At 41.8% G+C, this 19,978-nt stretch overlaps 1 protein-coding gene across 1 annotated transcript; it reads left to right on the top strand.

Annotated features, from left to right (window-relative positions):
• The first annotated feature begins 6 nt into the window (after nucleotides 1-6).
• arih2 (ariadne homolog 2 (Drosophila)) lies at nucleotides 7-18,475 on the top strand. The gene is made up of 15 exons (XM_023421717.2): nucleotides 7-162; nucleotides 4,703-5,235; nucleotides 8,487-8,554; nucleotides 8,787-8,859; nucleotides 9,876-10,017; nucleotides 11,442-11,563; nucleotides 12,040-12,149; nucleotides 12,557-12,674; nucleotides 12,884-12,934; nucleotides 13,227-13,248; nucleotides 14,154-14,305; nucleotides 14,695-14,838; nucleotides 15,682-15,750; nucleotides 15,853-15,978; nucleotides 16,848-18,475. Exons 2-15 carry the CDS (start codon nucleotides 4,969-4,971, stop codon nucleotides 16,917-16,919), a joined length of 1,536 nt encoding a protein of 511 aa, XP_023277485.1. The 5' UTR covers nucleotides 7-162; nucleotides 4,703-4,968; the 3' UTR covers nucleotides 16,920-18,475.
• Nucleotides 18,476-19,978: the final 1,503 nt, after the last annotated feature.

Below are 19,978 nucleotides of genomic sequence, written 5' to 3'. Positions count from 1 at the left end.
GGCAGGAGAAACGCGGATGTGGCGTCACTGATAAGTAGCTCTGTAACGGTCTGTCTTCCGCCAACCATCCAGCAGAACACAGTGCAAATCGCTCTTTGGATTTCCCCACATAAAAACGACTCCTGGCCGTCACCGCGGGCCCAGCCGAGGCTGCTCCCACAGGTAAACACCGCCGCCTGTAACCGGGGGAAAGGAACACAGCGGACGTTGAAATGTGTCTGTTTACTGCCGAGCTCCGCAGGGCCTTGTTTACATCTCAATCCCCGGACTAGAGTGGATGAGAGGCAGAGAGGCTCAGCGGGAGGGAGCCATAAAGGGGGTGGCTATCCTAGCTAGCTATTATGTCGTGAATTCTTGTTGGAGGATAAAATTAACTTTTTCTTGAAAACTTTTGTGAGTCTATTCTGCAGCGTAACCCGCCAAACTCGTTGGTTTTGACATGCCGTTACTTCGCTGCTGAATATAACAGCCAGCACGCTAGCCAGGAAGCTAACAGGCTAACGGTAAATTAGCCTGTTAGCCGGTCTTTGGGTTTGACTTCACTGCCGTTTTCAGCTTCGGCCCCGTAGTCGGTTCAAAATGCCGATGTCCAGCTACAACCAAGCCGGTCTGTGCTTTGCTTAATCCCGTCCCGAGCACCTTACTACCCCCCCTCCCCCCAAGACTCGATATCAAACCTGTGCTGAGTCGCTGTGATATATTAGCCTAGCAAGATGTGTGTCACCCAGTTTGCTGCCTATTTTTAGCCTGGACCAGGCGGAATGCGAGCTGCGTCTGTCGCTGGCACCGGCACCTGCACCGGGGCCGGCTGGCTCGCTCTCCCGGCTAACCTTGTTTTCCATCCAGGTGGATATTTGCTAAGTCACATTTGAACCTCGGTGCCAGAAAACGGCTGAGACTGAGGTGTGTGTGGACCACAGCGGTTACAGATGACATGTCGTAATAAGTCAACAAGGCCCTTAAAGTTCGTGTAGGTTGACAGTAACTAAGTACATTTACTTGAATACTGTACTGAAGTATATTCTTCAAATATCAGTTCTTTACTTTTATTTCTTTTGTAAACATCTGACTTTTACTCCACCACACTGAAAAGACAAATATTGTATGATGTACTCTTACTTTGAAGTAGAGCTTTTAATCAGAGGAATTTATTTAATTTTATTTTGAAAATGTGATAGACCATACACTGTGTTGATCACAGGAGAAAAACCAATCACAGCCCACTCCTCCACTGTCAGCCATGTTTGACCCTGTCAGTGTCCTGAAGATGGAGATTCTGATCTGAAGTCTGTGTTTGAAGGTTTACAAATAAAGATTTATTTAGTTTGAAATGTTTGCTGAGTTTACCACGACCAGACTTCATCACTGACTAAACAAGAAAAACTAAAACATCGTCAGTCAGTCGGTTTTTTCAGTCATTCAATTCTGTAAACGTGGAACAAAACAACAATGCGTTGACCTAAAAAATGTACTTTTGAATACTTCAGTATTTTTAAAATCAAGTAGTCAAGCACTTTAAGTCAAGTAAAAAATCTGACTGAACAAATTTCACTTGTATTGGAGGAATATTTGACCAGGAGGATCTAAACCCTGACTCAAGTCATGAAGCTGTGCGCTACTTCTCGTTCAAAGTTAGGAGATTTCTTAATCCTTGCAACGTGTACGGAAGACGAGACAAACTACTCATCCTCCAACACCACAATGTGAACATGGATAAAACTCAGAGAGCGAGGGGAACCCCACTCTGACAAGGACTTATAATGTGTCATGACATCGGTGCTGCGCAGCAATGCTAGGAAACCTAATTTACAGAATGAATCTACTACTTGGAAAGGAATGTAATTGCTTTGCCAAGTGTATGAGTGATATTAGGGGAAAACATGACAATAAATATCACATAATATGTTCTAGTCATGGGAATATCCCCAGTCCAGTTGTGTGGCTGGAGTTCAGTATTGGACATTTTTCTGAGTAGTTTATACACAAAGATGTTTCTCCTAATAGTAATAATAATAATAATAATGATGATGATAATAATCTTTAGTTGTAAAGCACTTTTCATAGTAGAAATGGAGCACAAAGTGCTTACAACATGAGCAACAACAATTGTGGATAAAAAATATCCTTTGCTGCTGTTTATATTCTGACTCTGTTGCTGTTGTGTATTTGCACTTTTGGGTCGACCCCCAGCTGAGACGGGCTGCTTACTGCCTGGTTTGCCAACAAGTTAACTGCAGTTATGGTTTGTGTGACTCCCTCATCCCCAAAGCTAAAGCATCTTCAGCTAATCCTGTAAACGGTGACATTAAGCCTTAACCCATGTCTTGTGTCCTGCACGTGTTTAACAGATCAACAATACTGTAGGAGAGAAAAATACAGTCCACTGTCTACGAGCAAGTGCTGGTTTAAAATCCTGTCTTTGTGAAGTTTAATCCAAAGCTAGAGCAGAAGTAGAGACGCAGAAAGACACACAAGCAGAGAGAGAAGTGGATTCTTAGGAAGGAAATAAGGAGGAGGATGTTAATTGTTCATAGCGTAGGACAGCAGCAGGTCACATGGTGAGTAGAGTAGATAGTCGTCCTCTAGTCTGCAGAGAAAAGGAACATTTTGTCACCAGGTCAAAGTATTTAAATAAACCAAATCCAGGAGCTGCTTTCTCTGCTAACAGTCCATTCCAGCTAGTTTTATGGAAGAGGCCTGATTCTGTAATGAAAGGTCAACTGCTGCGTGGAGAGGCTGGACGAAACAGTCAGCCAGAGGTTCCTCAGCAACTGCCTGGAGGCTCAACAGCCCTGCTGCAGTGTTTGGGAACTATATTATCAAAGACATTATGTTTCAGAAGAGGATACACAAGCAGATGATGTGTAACACTGGCAGCAGCCAGTTAAAAACCAACTCTGTTGGGAGCCATTTCTTAGGTTTAACACTGAGAAAGTAAAGACTCATTTCTGATGAACAATTAAAAACTCTGTCAAAAGTAAAAAACATGATGGGTGTTATTTCCCTCATAGTGTAAAACTTGATGAACACTTCTCAGTCTAGTGTCAAATATTAACTATTAAAGGGTTGAATTGACTGTTCAGTGTAAATTTCACTCTCTGTAGATTAGGACCATATGTTCACTGACTTAGTGTTAAAATGGACTTTAACGTACATTAACACATTTTAGAGGTTGGCACAGAATGTGTGTGATGTTTTAGTTTATTACAAAATTCTAACAGAATCTTTATTCTGCCGCTCTGAGCGGCTTCAGTCAGAGTTTTTACCCACAGGGACAAACCAATATTAAAACTCACTACAACCTTCCAGTCAAAGTGTTTTAATAACACATCTCCCAGATGTTTTCAGTGAGACACTGTCTGTCGTACTGTAAGCCAGTCAACATTATTAGAAATGGCCTTCTGATAGACTAATAATTAAGGCTACACTTTATGCAAAAACAATCACATCAGTTTCAGTTGGAATGATCATTTATATTTTTTCAGTGAAAATACAAAAATGTGAATGATGTTATTGTTGTGCTAACAACTCCAACAATGTGACGGTTTACCTTCATCAAAACACTGCAGCTCCTGTGATTTGGATATTGCACTTAGACGTGTTGAGATTTGGGTTATATTTCCATTAATGCAGCTCCACGAATAATGTAAGATATGAAGAAAACACAGTGCTGCTCTGGACTGTCCATCTGTCTGTTTAAACCCCCACTGCTCAAAATAATCAGTAAGGAAACAGACTTAAAAGATATTTTTAAATATTTTATGTCTTTCAGTTTTAAAAATTGGCAAATCTTTCTTTCTAAATTAAAACAATATTATTCTTGAACCTGTATTAGTTTGTAGTTTGTACTGTAAGACACGCCACTCTTACTTGTTTGGATGTTCTGTGTCTGACCGCTCAGTGACGGCCGCTCTGTGCAGATGTGCTGATGTCTGAGCTTCCTGTCAGCGACTCTGTGACCGTGTCTTTCCTCTGAGGAACATTTGTATCTGGTTGATTATTTGGAGGATCCCTCCACTAATACACAACCTTTGAGAAGTTGATATAAATTTGCTGTCAGTAGGATTGAGGAACATCAGCTGAGAACAGTGAGGATTGATTGTGTTCATATCACTGAAACACAGCAGCCCTACAGAGAACACCACGATACCGAGAGCTGTCAGAACAAGGTCGATGTTTGGCAGCTAAACCTCAGTGTTTCATATTTCAACTTTTCTGAACTTGATACCTTTTAGCTTTTATCTTTCCTGATAAGGTTTTTATTGATTTATTGTGTGTGTAGCCAGTTGTGCTGCTGCTGTCTCTGTCAAGTCCCTGTTATGAGTCAGAATCACCTTCATCAGCCAAGTGTGTTTATTTCAGCCCAGCTGAAGCCTAATATTCAGATAGAGCCAACATAAAGATAAGACTTAATGTGCTGAATGTGAACGACGGCTTCACTTCAACAGGAACCAACTGGAGTTCAAATAAAGTCAAACAATGAAAATACATTGACCCTTTAAAACGAAGCCTGTATGACATCTGTGGAAATGGTTTGAGAGAGTGCAACAGTCCCATCACACACACTCTCTAGTTTAACAATTTAATCATCAGCTTTTACTGACGTGTGTTTCCCTCTCACTCCACTTCTTTCTCCTCCTCCATTTCTTTTTCACCTGCTTGTTCTCCCTCCCCCTTCTCTCTCTCTCCTCCGTCTCTCCAGTCTTTTCTCTCCCTCCTCAGATCGCCCTTTAACCAGCTTCCAAATGACTGACGGGGAGTGTGACTTCTTCTGCTTCTTCCGCTGCTGCTGAGCGCGCTCCGTACGCGCCTCAGACAGACCGGAGGGCGGGGTGTCTCTGAGGAGTGACACTAGCAGGTGGAAAAGGGGGCGCAGCTTTAAAAGAGCCATTTCAGCCAATCGTACCACTAGGATCCGACAGGTAGGCGGGCCGTCTACCTGTGCGGGTGATTGATTCAGTCGACTGGATGTCTGTGGACATGAACAGCCAGGCGTCGGACAGCAACGAGGAAGACTTCGGGGTGAACTCTGAAGAAGAGGAGGATGAGGACGATGGCGGAGAGGAGGAGGACCAGGGCGACATCGCAAGCTACTATGAGGGCGTGGCCAGCGACGTGGAGCAACAGGGCGCCGACTCCTTTGACCCGGAGGAGTACCAGTTCACCTGCCTGACCTACAAAGAGAGTCAGAAGGTGCTGACGGAGGAGGTGAACACTGTGGCTGCTGCGCTGAAGGTGAGAGCTAAAGAACATCAGTCCACACAGGCTGCTGGCTGCTTGCTGCACAAAACACTTAGTGATAAGACTGATGTAAAGTTTAAGGAAGAAAACAGTGCAACAGGAAGAGTCTGGTTCTCTGCTCAGTCTCAGCAGGTTAACCCGTGATCCGTCTCTTCTACTCTCAGATGAAGACACTCTTTAGTTGTTTTCAGCGACATATTGAAACAGATTGATTTGAGCAGGTTTCATTATCGCTGATGAAACTTTCAGAAGGGACTCCCTCGAAGTCCTGGAGGTCAAGGCAGAGATGGAGAGGAGGGGATGTAGGGAGTGACAGAGAAAGTGAAACAGCAGGAAATATCAGACACTCTCCTGTAGAGGAATAAAAGCAGCATGAGAGGCAGCAGATCTTCTGCCACAGCTTTATTTGAGTAAGAGATCACAGAAAACACTGAAGGTGGATTCCTAAGATTTCTGCTATTTTTGTACCTAGAGCTGCAAAATACGCAAAAGCATCACATTGTGATTATTTTGGCAGATTTTGTGATGAGTCATGATCTCAGTAGGAATTCTCTTTTGGCATTTTCACTGTGATTTCTGTTCCTGTACGTCTGGAGAATATGATCTGTAGGTGGAAGCGTCTCTGTGGCACCACAACACTGATGGTGCTAACAATGCTCAACAACGTGGCACATTTTAGCTTCATCAGAGAAACTGCAGCTGCTGTGAGATGTTCCTTACTGGGTATGAAAGACCAAAACAAGTCGCATTAGTCTGGATGTTGTCTGAGACGTCTGAGTCATTTCTGAGGCTGTAGAGCAAAGTCTCGACAAAATATCTGGTTCAGTGTCTTTGCTGCGAGAGTTTACAATTAAACATGTATCGCACATAACATAAGGCGTTGTCGTAGTCACTTCCTGTTTCAGAATTCTCTTTGAGCGTCATCACGTTGTTATTTCAGTGACTGTTTCTTCTGTCCTGTGTTTACACAGAACTAAGAAAAGTTTTAGGTACTAAAAGCAAAGTGAGGATTGTTAATGAACTTCATACAGAGCTCAGTAATCTCAGGTCAGTGTTTAGTGTGACCGGCCTTTACCAGTTCTAGATACACCTGAGCACGGTTTGTAAGATACTTGGATCTCGGCTGTCCCACTGTCTCCCGTCTCTTCATGTGATCCCAGACCGGCTCCATGATGCTGAGATCAGGACTCTGGGGGCCACACCATCTGTTGCAGGACTCCATGTTGGTGTCACAGAGGACGGGTGTTGATGATGTGGCTGTGTGTTTGAGCTGCTTGTCGTGCTGCAGACTGAGTTTGGGGCCGATCAGATGACTCCCTGGTGATATTGCATGATAGATAAAAAGTGCTTAAAACCTTTGCTCAGTGCTGTACCGGCTCAGATCCGCCTGACATGATGGCGACAAGGACTGTTGATCATATGTTTGCTGTCGTTGAGCACGCCAGAATAAATTCCCATCAGCCTTCAGGGGAAAGGCAGGTAAACCTGCTAATAAAAGCTGATTTACCTCTTTTCCACAGTCAGTCCAGTTTGTCGTTCTGTTCAGACTGAGGACACACACACCTGCAGGGAGTGATGTCATCACATGCACTTACAGAGCGCACACACACACACACACACACTCGTCTCAAAAGTGTCGGAGTCTCCGTGTGAGACGCTTCGATCAGTGATTGTTTTTAAAACTTATCTCAGGGCTGCAGCTTCACTCTCAGAGGAAGGTGTTTCTGTTCTAGCAGCACCTGGACAGGTGACAGGTGTGTTTGCAGTGTCTGTCTCTGAAAGACGTCACAGCAGGAAAGGGGATGACAATTTGCAAGTTAACCAGGTGTTGTGTTAACATCACTGCTGATCAGAGCCAGAGCTGATTAATACCTGCGTATACTGCGGAGTCATGTGACCCAGGTGTGATTAATCCCTTTTCCACTGCAGACAGAAGCCTGATGTTGGAGGCTGTTAGTGGGTTTTAACCAGGAGAAAAAGGAGCTTTATTTTGACATTCTGTTGTTCTGAGCTCACGTGTTAATATCTTTCCATTCTTGCGCTGCAGCTGAAGGAGGCAGCAGGTTATAACATGAGGTTATATCGTCATGAATGTGACCTTTAATGCTTCACAATGACTCTGTTTATTTGGGCTAACTGCTGAGTGTGAAGCTGTCGTACACCAACAGCTTCACACTCGCACAGAATCACCTGGGAGCCTGGTTTCCTCAGAGGAACAGGTGTGTGTTTGTGGATGTCAGCAGGTGAAAGAAGGACGAACCTCGATGTGTGGCCTGTAGTGCGAGGCGTAACACTGAGTTATCGTCCTGTACAGTATCAGCTGACAGAATACATCAGTTGAACTGATAATTCATCAAAACATAAAACAGTGCCTTTTGCTTTACTTGAGTGTTTTTTCACAGCTATATGGAACATAAACATATCAAAACAAAACACACCAATAAACAACAAAAACAAAATAGCCGTGGTAACAAGTATGAAGTGGTATCCACTATGAAGGAAAGGCCTGGCAAACACGTCTTCCCTCACTCTGAACAACAGATCTCTTATCATTTTATAACCATTCTTCCAATAAATATATTTTCTTATTATAGATTAATCTACCTATTTGTTTTTTTGTTTGTGTAATAATGTCCAGAGTGAGGTCTTAGTTTGTCTTCTGCATGATCAATAACCAAAGTGAGACTCAGTTTACAGCTGTAGAAAACAGAAGGAGCAAGTGAGAGGTTTCATTTTACTCATATATTTTCTTGTTGTGAAATAATTGATCAAATGCTTGTTTCACTTCTTCTGAGTTTTTTCCACAGTTTTGCTTTTATTATTTGTTCAGGAGCCAAAAGAGAAGCAAGAAAATGTTTCTGTTTCCAGCAGAATCAGATTCTTTCCTGCTCATCAGGAGTAAAATCAGCTTTTTATCCATCACAGTGAAAACAGGCGAAGTGGAGACACTTCAACTGTCTAGTCACTTTTCTGTTACTGAAGCAGCTTCTCTCTCTCTCTCTCTCTCTCTCTCTCTCTCTCTCTCTCTCTCTCTCTCTCTCTCTCTCCCTCTCTCTCTCTCTCTCTCTGTCTCTCTCCCTCTCTCTCTCTCTCACTCTCTCTCTCTCCCTGTCTGTCTGTCTCTCTGTCTCTGTCTGTCTCTCTCTCTCTGTCTGTCTGTCTCTCTGTCTCTCTCTCTCTCTCTGTCTCCCTCTCTCTCTCTCTCTCTCTCTCTCTCCCTCTCTCTCTCTCTCTCTCTCTCTCAGGTTTTACCAGCAGTAGCAAAACTGATCCTGGTGCATTTTCACTGGCAGGTTTCACAGATACTGGACAGGTATGTTTCCTCCTCTCCTCCTTCTCTGGTCTTTTTTTAATTTTCATTCTTGCTGTCTTTTCTCTTTCATCACCCCTTCTCTGCTTCTTTGATTCATCCTCCCTTTCTACCTTTTCCTCATGGTTCTCTAGTCTCTCTCCTCACTCTCTTTACCGTGGTGTCTGTTTTTTCATTCTTCTGCAGCTTTCACCTTTTCTGTCTCTCACCCTGGTTCTGTCCATGTTCCCCTCAGATATAAGTCCAACTCGTCTCTGCTGTTGTCAGACGCTCTGGTCCAGCCCAGCAGCACCTGCAGAACAGTCACTGTGAGTAACAGACCACAAGCTTTCAAGGAAGGTTAACTTTAAGGTTTACTGGACGAAGATACTGTTTATATGCTTTTGTTCTTACCTTTAATCAATATTTTTATATCGCTCATATATCTTCTGGACAAAGATTTATTATATACACACACACACACACACACACACACACTGTATCAAGCCTTAATGCAGCAGATAATTCACCAGTCAAGAAAAAGACTAGTTGATTACTTGATTGACATAAATTAATAATTGATCAGCCAAGTCATTTATTAGAATCATAATAACACTTTCTTATTAAAGATGTGAGGATTTGCTGCTGCTCAGTTTCTCATCACCTTCAGGTGTGTTCAGGTGCTTGCAGACAGAATAGGAAATGGTAACTTTTAAGACATCACTGGTCAGGTGAGATGACAAATTGGCATCATTATTAATGTTTTATACACTAATTAATCAGTTGGTTAATTGAAGAAAAAATTATTGATTAATCAATAGAGAGAATAATCAATTGTAGTTGTAATTTCTACTCACACAATTTAATTCAACGGGCTTCACTGACCTTATTTCTAATGTGTTGCCAAAGCACAATTACAATCATTCAATGGAATTAGATTGTCAAAGAAAAAAAATTGTCAATAATAATATCAATATGATAAAATACATTGTGATTATTAATAAAATTTATGGAATAAATTTACAATGAAATAAAGGAAAGATGAAAAAAGCAATAAAATTGAATAAATACCCACATATACATATGCAAATATTTGCATAAATAAACATAATTAATTATAATTAATTTTAATTAATAATTTTATTTTAGTTAAATGCTTACAGTGAAATTCCACTTTATTTAAATTTATTTTATTTAAAAAGAAGTTTGTTTAATTGAAAATTAGCTGAGCTACAGACGGACAGACATTTACCTTTGATTTGACTGGAATGTTCCATTTTACCTGTGACACGGTGTGTGTGTGTGTGTGTGTGTGTGTGTGTGTGTGTGTGTGTGTGTGTTTCAGGCCCCTCAGTCCCTCCAGTGTGGTGTGTGTCTACAAGTCGTACGGAGAGACTCCCTGCTGGCTCTGCCCTGTCAGCACTCCTTCTGCAAAGCATGCTGGGAGCAGCACTGCACTGTACTGGTGAAAGACGGCATGGGAGTAGGTGAGTAGAGAGAGAGTGTGTGTGCATCTGTGTGGTCATCAAAGCTGGTATTACAGTGGGTGAGTCACACTCTGATCTGAGCTCCCAGGTGTGTGTGTGTGTCCCCTCTAGATTCATCACAGTTTTTGGCTACATCCACGTGACTACATTTTCATTTTCCACTAACACACCTGAAAACACACATCACATGACCATCACCTGCACTGAGCATGTGTGAGCTGGTGTAAACAGGAAGTAGCTTGTCTCCTCTGCAGTAAAGCCTCTGAAGGAGGAACAGCAGAGACAGTTGTAGCATTAAAACAGAGAATGTAAGTGAACAGCAGCTGCAAAGACAACAAGGTCAGTAACACTGTCATTCATCATCATGTTGTTTTCACCACTGGTAGTCCAGGCTGATGACAGCCAATCAGGAGAGGCTGTGGGAGTGACCTCATCGTTTACAGAGGTCTTAGTTTCTGTCCAGACTACAACACAACCCCAGAGATTTCAAAGTAAAACACAACCCCAGAGATTTCAAAATAAAACACAACCCCAGAGTTTTCAGAATAAAGCACAGGTTCAGCAGCGTTTCCAAAAGTCTCCTCTTTCAGGGCTCAAGCTCTGGAGTCGTGTGGATGGCAGGGGGAAACGTAGTCATGTGCATGGAGCCTCTGATTGTTTCAAACGTTTATTTCTGCCACAGTCACACCAGCGGAGTGTGTACACACTTAATGATCCTGCGCTTGATGACAGAAAACTCAGCTGGATGTTTGTCTTCAGTTGTTGACGTGTTTGTGTAAAATCCAACAGTAGCTTGTGACTTTGAAGGAGGTGTGATATGAGGGTTTGATGACTCCCATCTGGTGTAAAATGTTAGCAGGCAGTTCTGCTCCCGCCGCAGCCTTATGATTATGAGTGTGTGTGTGTGTGTGTGTGTGTGTGTGTGTGTGTGTGTGTGTGTGTGTGTGTGTGTGTGTGTGTAAGAGAGTGCTTGTGTCAGCAGGAGAGCAGATGGGTGTGTGGGTGTGTGCAGTTTACTGTATGTGTGTGGTACATACAGTTTACCGGACTCCGTGTGTGTGGGTGTGTGTGTGTGTGTGTGTGTGTGTGTGAGAGAGAGTGAGAGAGAGAGAGAAGTAATCCATTGTGTGCCCTCGTGCTGGTTTGTAATGTCTCTCTGATAAAGTGCGTCCCTGTGAGTCTGATAGTGTTTCATTATCAGATGAAGGACACGTTTATCACCACGGATGAACCCAGTCCTCTTTCTGGGTCACTGTAACAACCAAATACACAACTTCACCACTACAGCAGAGCTTTCCCAGTCACAGATGAATGTTTTAAATGATGAGTGTCATTTATTTGTGAGAGCCTTTGTGTCTGTCAGTGATTCAGGACACTTCTTAATAGAAAGGTGTGTGTGTGTGTGTGTGTGTGTGTGTGTTCAGGTATCTCGTGTATGGCTCAGGACTGTTCCCTGCAGATGCCTGAAGACTTTGTCCTGCCGCTTCTGCCAGGAGAGGAGCTGAAGGACAAATACAGACGCTACCTCTTCAGAGACTACGTCGAGGTGTGTGTGTGTGTGTGTGTGTGTGTGTGTGTGTGTGTGTGTGTGTGTGTGATGCTCTGCATGTACAGCAGATGAGACGTCAGAGTTATGTGGAGAGTGAGTGAGAAACTGTCTGTGCAGTGTTGAATGTTCATGGTCTGTCTCTGGGTTTCCAGATATGTATTTATAATAATCTATAATCTCAAATTAGACGTTCATGTTTTCTGGAAGGATCATTCACCCTGATTACAAAGAAATACATTTTCATTTATATTTACTACTCTGAAAGAATAACTGGATAATCCTCAGAACACAGTGTCATCACAACAGTGTTCAGTTTTATGATTCTGTTGAACTGTCGTTTAAATATTTCACTGGTAAAGTTGAAAGGAAGTGAAAACTTCCAGCTCAGTTCTGTCTAAGGTTAGACAACTGTACACATCATCATAAAAATTCATCTCCATTTTGACCAACTTCCTGTGTCTCTTTGACCTCAGAGTCATTTCCAGTTGCAGTTGTGTCCAGGTGCAGACTGTCCCATTGTCATCAAGGTGCAGGAGCCCCGGGCGCGCAGGGTGCAGTGTAGCCGCTGCAGTGAAGTGTTCTGGTAGGACACACACACACACACACACACACACACACACACACACACACACACACACACACACACACACACACAGAGCATGGAGTGTACAAACACTGGGCCTCACTCATGAGTCATATGAACAGATTTCATCAGAAAATCATTCACTAAACTACAGTATTAATAAGTTTCACTACTGTTAGTCAAGTTAGTTAGTGACCTGTTTTCTTTAACTTTTACAAACTCATTAAACTGTTTCTGATCTGAGCTGAGTGCTCTCTCAAATCCCAGCCCGTTATCGACATGTCTGACTCATAAAGACTACTGTTGCATATTTACATGATAGTTCTTAAACATTTTTATGTGAATGTGTGAACACTTGTTTTATCTGTCAACAGTAAAAATATAAATGTGTGTGTTTTCTCTGTCAGTTTTAAATGCCGTCAGATGTACCACGCGCCCACAGACTGTGCAACCATCCGAAAATGGCTGACCAAATGTGCCGACGACTCGGAGACAGCCAACTACATCAGCGCACACACTAAAGATGTATGATGGATCTGTCCTGAACACACACACACACACACACACACACACACACACTCTGTCACTTGAACATGCTTACAAAGATTACTTTACTTCTGGAGTCTCACACTTCCACACACGGTTTGAAAACATGTAAAAGTACAAAGTGTGTTGCTGTGACCTTGATCATGACTGTGTTGTACAGATTGAAATGGTGTGTGTTTCTTCTCTAGTGTCCTAAGTGCAATATCTGCATCGAGAAGAACGGCGGGTGCAATCACATGGTGAGTCAGAGCTGACAATCTCACTTTCCCAGAACACAGGAAACGCTAAAAATATATTCACACTGTGAGCTGAAGTCCTCCACTTTAATAGATTGACACAGTCAGTCCTGATGCGTGTTACCTGGTGTATTTCTATCAGCCTCTCAGCTTCACGTGTGACGTCTCAGTCGTGTTAAATCAAGCACTAAATAGTTTTTACATATAAAAACATTCAGTTGCTGATTTGCTCAGATTTGTTTTTCATGTTTCTGCTTCACTAATCGACTTCCTCCCGTGTCTTTGTTTGTTGCAGCAATGCTCCAAGTGTAAACACGGTGAGTAGTTTCTCATCTCCTGTCTGAGCCTGTGAAGCATGAACCTGCTGCTGTGTGAGGAGCTCGGCGTCCATCTAGTGGCATCACACATCACACAACAAACATCCACCAGTCACAATGACGAGACTGAACTGCAGAGAGGACCTGGTTACAAGGACAGTCAGCACGGTTCAGTTTAGTCAGTTACATCAGGAATGCATTAAAACTGGTTCGTCCAAACCACAATTATCAACCAGATTAGATCAAGTGCAGAATTCAGCGGAGCCTTTGAGACAGGAACACACAGCATGTGTGTCGCTGAGAATCAGTGTCTGTGTTCACGTCGGCTGCAGCTCTGTCTCTCTACAGAGTTTATAGGACTTTTCTTTTTTTTTTTTTTTGACAGAAAACGTCACTAAAACGTTTCTGTCTCCACATGCAGCTGCTGAAATGGTTAAAAATAAATTCATATTTTTCACGTCTGAAAAAAGATTCAGATTCAGACTCGGCACAGAAACTCTAGTGGGAGGAGTCAGTTTATATGATGTTGCTGGTATGATGTCAATATGATCAGCAGGTCTTTTCTCTGTTTCTGCTGCGACACGCATCACAGTGAGAAACAGGCACCACATGATCTTTTGACATTTTAAATGTTAAAAATGAGTAAAGGTGTTTGAGACGTTAAAGTGAGTAAATATATGGGAGAGTAACTACATATATATGGTATGTTTTTAAACCTTTTTTAACTGAAAAAATGGCTCTTGGACAGAAAATGTAGGTGTCACATCATCGACATATATATATATATATATATATCTATGTCCACAGGTTAGAAACCACTGCTGTACTGTGTGCGCCAGGTTCTGTGCATTGAGCCACAGCTTTACTGTACATGCTGTGTAATGTGTGTCGGTGTGTCCTGACAGACTTCTGCTGGATGTGTCTCGGTGACTGGAAGACTCACGGCAGTGAATACTACGAGTGCAGCCGCTACAAAGAAAACCCTGATATAGTCAACCAGAGCCAGCAGGCTCAGGCCAGAGAGGCCCTCAAGAAATACCTCTTCTACTTTGAGAGGGTGAGTTTGTTTTTGTTCCTGTATGTCCTCCGTTTAGATTTTATTCAAATAACATTTTAAAATGTATTAGGAGCATGAAAGCTCAGTGAAACTCCTTCCTGGATCAAAATAAAGAGTAAAAATCCTGCCTGGCTTTACTTTAGTTGATTTTTGGTTTTCTTTCTTTTGTGTGTGAAAACCTTCATCTGGTTTTAAAAGTCTGAACTCAAAACTGTTGTAACTTCATCATTTAACCTGGAGGGAGATTAACACGTATCAGATTTCCTGTCTAAAGGTTTTGAGGGACATTTGTGTGAGTGAAGTCGTTCTGAGGACGGAAGACGCTGCGCACTGTCTGAATCTCTCATCCTGAACATTTGAGAAATATTCTTCTTAATGTTTCTCTGCAGTGGGAGAATCACAACAAGTCTCTGCAGCTGGAGGCTCAGACGTACCAGAGGATCCAGGAGAAGATCCAGGAGAGAGTGATGAACAACCTGGGAACCTGGATCGACTGGCAGTACCTGCATAACGCTGCAAAGCTGCTGGCTAAGGTACGAAGCACTGAACACCGGCTGCGCCTGATGCAGAGCTGCTTAGTGGTTGGTAAATGAGAAGTTTGTTTAAATCAGATTTTAAATCTTCGTCAGAGTAGAAAGGAGGAGCAGTAACAGGCTCATCGTTTATCAGCACTCCTTCAACAATATCATCCTTCTCTTTTCACTTTCTCTTTCCTGATTGGAGGATTTCACAGTGAACATATGTAATTTACCTGTGCAGTGTGTCATGACTTAGAATAAGACAGTCTTAATATTAACCATTTCATTAGGTAAACCAGCTCCAGCTGATTCAGAATCTGCTGCCAGAGTCCAGACCACAACACGTCCCAGCTGATCTGGAGTCTCTACGTTTCTTTCCTGTATTGATTTTAAAATTCTTTGACTTGTTTTCGAAGCTGTTGGCGTCCCGTACGGACAGACAGGTGTCACACGTTCTGCAGTGCTCTGCAGTGCAGGACTCAAACCTGTGGCGAAGCAGCGTTTAGGTTTTATGCTCCGAGCCGATGGAACAAAAACGCTCCTTCAGCCTGGCTTTTAATGAACTAATTAACTCTTTCATTAATTAACTATTTTTTAGTTATTTGTCACTTTATTTTTCACTTATTGTTTATTAAGTTTTTATTATGTTATTAGAGCTTTTTAAATCTGTTTTATTTCATTCTCAACTTTCTCACTTGATTTGTCCTTTTTCTATTTGGCTCCTCAGTCTGAAGCTCCTTCCTGTACAAATAACGATTGATTGATTGATTGATAGATAGATAGATTGATTTAGTCTCTTGTAGATCTGCACTTTGAACGTGATGGTGAATCATGAGTCTGGTTCTGTCTTGTTTCCAGTGTCGTTACACACTGCAGTACACATACCCCTACGCCTATTACATGGAGTCCGGCCCGCGCAAGAAACTGGTGAGACACGTGACCCGATAATGTTCGTTGTGTCTTTTATCATCTTTGTAGTTTTCCTCAGTGGAACAGGAAGTGATGTGTTTGTCCGTGTGTCCTCTGCAGTTTGAGTACCAGCAGGCCCAGCTGGAGGCGGAGATAGAGAACCTGTCGTGGAAGGTGGAGCGAGCCGACACCTACGAGAGAGGAGTGGTGGGAGGCGAGGGGGAGCTCAGCGCCAGTGACAGAGGGGTAAGAGAGGGTGACGGGATGGGAGGAGTTAATCATGACGGCAGAGGAACGTCACACCGCAGGAGAGACGCTGTGTTGGTCAGAGGACAGATTAAGTAATGAGAGCACAGACAGTAAACACAGCTCATCCACCTGTCCCTGGTACCATGTGTTTGTGCTTGTGTTGTTTACATTCAGCTCTATATAAAGTAATCTTTCATTTTACAAGAAACCTGCTCAAACACACATTCAGACATTCTCTCTGTTCTTCTGCTGGTTTAAAGGTCGAGGGGATGAAATCTCTGTCTAGAATAGTACAAACATAAATCATAGCTTCATTAGTGTTGACTTATTTTCATTAACGGTTTTATTATGTATTTTCTCTTTCTGACCAACAGGCCAGAATCTGAAAAAGTCACATTCATTTTATGTAATTTATTTCTATTAAAAAGAAAAGAAGAGAGAAGTTTCAGAGGCTCACAAATAATGTCATTTTATTTGGACTAAAAGAATCCAGCTCAAGCTTAAAGAAAAGTCTTTAAGGTTTATTTCTGTCAGAACTTGATGTTCTCTCTTTTCTTGTCTGTGACGCTCATCGTCAAACTCACTGCTTCCTACTGGGGACGGAAATAAGTCACGAACACTTAGTCTGCGTTTGAGAGAAGGTTTAATATTTTCCTGAACAGTTCAGTTACTGCAGCAGAGAAACGTTTATTGGTGTGGGACAGTTTTCTGCATTGAGACGCTTCGTGTATTAATTGCTGCTGTAGTGAATATTTCCAGCAGCAGGAAGGTGAACGTGAGTTTGAGTCAAAATAAAGGACAGTTTGGGAAAAACATCCTGTCGGTTACTAAACATTATAATGACTGATGATGTTTGTTTTTTGCAGGATCTGGAGAATCAGATGCACATCGCTGAGCAGAGGCGACGCACACTGCTGAAGGATTTCCACGACACCTGAAGCTCCATCGCGACTGCAAAGCACCAGCATCTCCCTCCTCACTTCCTTCTTTGCTTCCTCGCCTCCTCCTCCCTTTGCCTCCTCATCCCCCGGTGCAGTCGTACTGACCCTCCCCCCTCCTCCCCCCTTCGCTTCTCTACACTCGCTCATTTTGCTTGTTTCTTTCTGTCTCTCCCTCCTCCCGCTCCCACAATGCTGCAGGGTCAGAGAATGAAACGATTGTATCTCCCCTTCCTCCTCCTCCTCATCCTCATTTACATGTTTTGGCTTCAGAGCGTCACGTTCACCGCGGTCACTCTTGTTGCAGATTTCAGATCTGATCATAAAGGTCAAAGTTTGAGGTTTTGTTGTGAAAACAGTTTTCTTTTGTTTCACATTAGAAAAAAGACATTAAAGCAAGATGTTTCCTGTTGAAAGAGTGAGAGCTGTTCTGTTATGAAGAGGATGAGGAAGATGTTTTTCTTTCTTTGAAGACACGGTGCTGATTGTGGATCTGGATTTGGTGGTTTTAAATAGACCATGATGACTAGCTAACCCTCTAAACCTGTAGCACTTACTCCATTTTGTCTGAACACATCAGAGCTAATAAATGAAGCTAATGTGAGTTTCCTCTCTGAACGGGTTGATTTGAATAATTCTGGATCAAATGCGTCACTGCCGCTGCCCCGGCGCCGCTTTGAACAAACTTTATTACCCAGCAGCACAGGGGCAACGTGACAGGGCAATGAACAGACATGAAGATGGTGTGTTTGCTGTGAAAGAGACGGTGACTTCATGGTCCCACATACTCCTTAAATGACCTTTTTAAAAAAAATTAATAAATAGAATTAAAAAAAAATAGATAAACAAAAATGAAAAAATAATAAAATACAGTATTTTCCTATGTATGATGCATGTTCGTATTCGCAAGATATTATAGAATAAGATGAATGTGACTTTTTTTTTTTAGATTTTGTCACCAGTGTTTCATGATAAACACACCCCCCCCCCCCCCCCCCCCTCGGGGGGTGTCAGTGTCAAACCAACGCCGCTGACAGAAAAAGGCTGGTCGTTATGAACTAAGTAAAACTACTGAAGTCCTCGGTTCTGGCTTCGTTCTCTCACTGGTGCTGGATCGTGTTCAGCTGATGAGTCTGACCTTCAACACCTCCTCCTCCTCCGCCATTCGCTCACACTACAGCTCCACCCACTGACACTGACATCAGCACGCACACGTCCACACGTGCACACGTCCACACGCTCACACTCAGACACTCCGCTGCAGGAGATAAAGATGTCACCTGTTAATTTCCCATCTTCCTTCCCTCCCTCCATCTCGTGCTCTCTCCTCTTTCTTTACATCCATCCCCTCACTTTGTTTTTGCTCTTTGTTTTCTCTTTTCTTGCCGCTCACATTGTTCTTCACACTTTTCTTCTGGAACATTGCTGTTGATAGATAGATCGTTTAAAAAAATGAAAAAAAATGGGAAAAAAATACAAAAAAAAAATTGCTGTAATTTTCAACGGTTGTACATTAATACAGAAATAGAGTTACTGAGAGAGTTTTTAAAACCGGACCCTGTGCCTTGTGTGTTCATTACACACACACACACACACACACACACACACACACACACACACACACACACACACACACACACACACACTCTAAAGGAAACAATAAATGACCGAGTGATAATAAGACGATAATAACAGGAACTGAGGAAACACTGGAGAGCAAATAACAATAAAATACTAAAACAGAGGAGATGTGTTAGAGAGAGTAAAACCAGAAAGAAACGTAGGGTATTAAAATGAAAACAATCCAGAAAATAATAAAAGGACATTCCAGTAAAACAGCTGGACGTATAAATAAATAAAATCAATTAATAGCTAGACTGAAAAGGAAGGAAAAAAGGAGAAATTATATATTTTCATATGCAACAGGGTGATTATCTTAAGTGTTTTGTTCTTCATATTCCAGGAGGAAATGTGATGATTTAATTATCCTTGTAGGGAAATATTAATTACTACCTTAACAGGAGGCTCATGTGACACTTAAAGGTTTCAGCTCCTAAACAATGAACCAGCTGGAGATAAATTCAGCTGAAATGTTTAAATACACCCATGTTTTATAGACAGCCGTAGACTCATGGGTCATACTGAACTTTATTAACTGATTTAATGTTTAATCATCATATTAATGTTGGTAGAGGAATGACAGGGATACATGCTACATTTTTAATATATAATCCATATTGTTCTATATTTTAAATCTGACATAAATACTCGATGTGCCACTCGATCCCATACACATGCAATATATGTACATATGAAGTGAAAACATACATCTGTAAAAATTACAAATGGAACCTGTTAGAAATTGGAACAATTTCATATATTGACAAACAGTTTATATCTCATACAAATATATGTATGTTTACATCGTAGACATATGTTAGATAAATATATTTCCATCCCAAAGCCTGTTAATATACATTATTATTTTAATATATACTATTTTATATATTTTCTTTATATTATTATTTACATTATTTAAATAGACTTGCAAATATAAATGAAATATATATAATTAACAAATATAGTTTCAACATGTTACACCATATAAACATTTTTAATCATTGTAATTTTGCAGTGGGTATTTCATGTTATAAACCTATATATCCAGAGGATGTATATATGTGATAATAATATAAGCAACATCACTGATGATATAGAGATATGTATGTCCCGTATTACATTTCTTTATGGGATTACACGAGTTCAGGTCCATAGTTGAATCTGCTGTAAATGTGAACACTGTTGGTGTTTCCTTCGCTCCATCTCAATGATAGTTGGTGAATATAATTTTAATATATTTTTTAAAAACATGTTGAGTCATCTTGATGTTTGTCAGCTCAGTCACCTCTGACATTATCAGGCCGGCGCCCCCCCCCCTCACTCGGCCTGCTGCAGCCTAATATAGTGAAGTGTAGTGGAGTGCCAGGAGAGTTCATAACAGCTCTGCTTGGCCTTATGTGTGTGTGACCCACTTTCTCCTTCACACAGTGACATGGAGC

The sequence above is a fragment of the Seriola lalandi genome, unplaced genomic scaffold (genome assembly GCF_002814215.2).
Source record: "Seriola lalandi dorsalis isolate HSWRI2012SDOR001 ecotype SW California unplaced genomic scaffold, Sedor1 jcf7180002054675, whole genome shotgun sequence".
NCBI classification, from domain to species: domain Eukaryota; kingdom Metazoa; phylum Chordata; class Actinopteri; order Carangiformes; family Carangidae; genus Seriola; species Seriola lalandi.
This window is presented reverse-complemented; position numbering and strand designations above follow the sequence as displayed.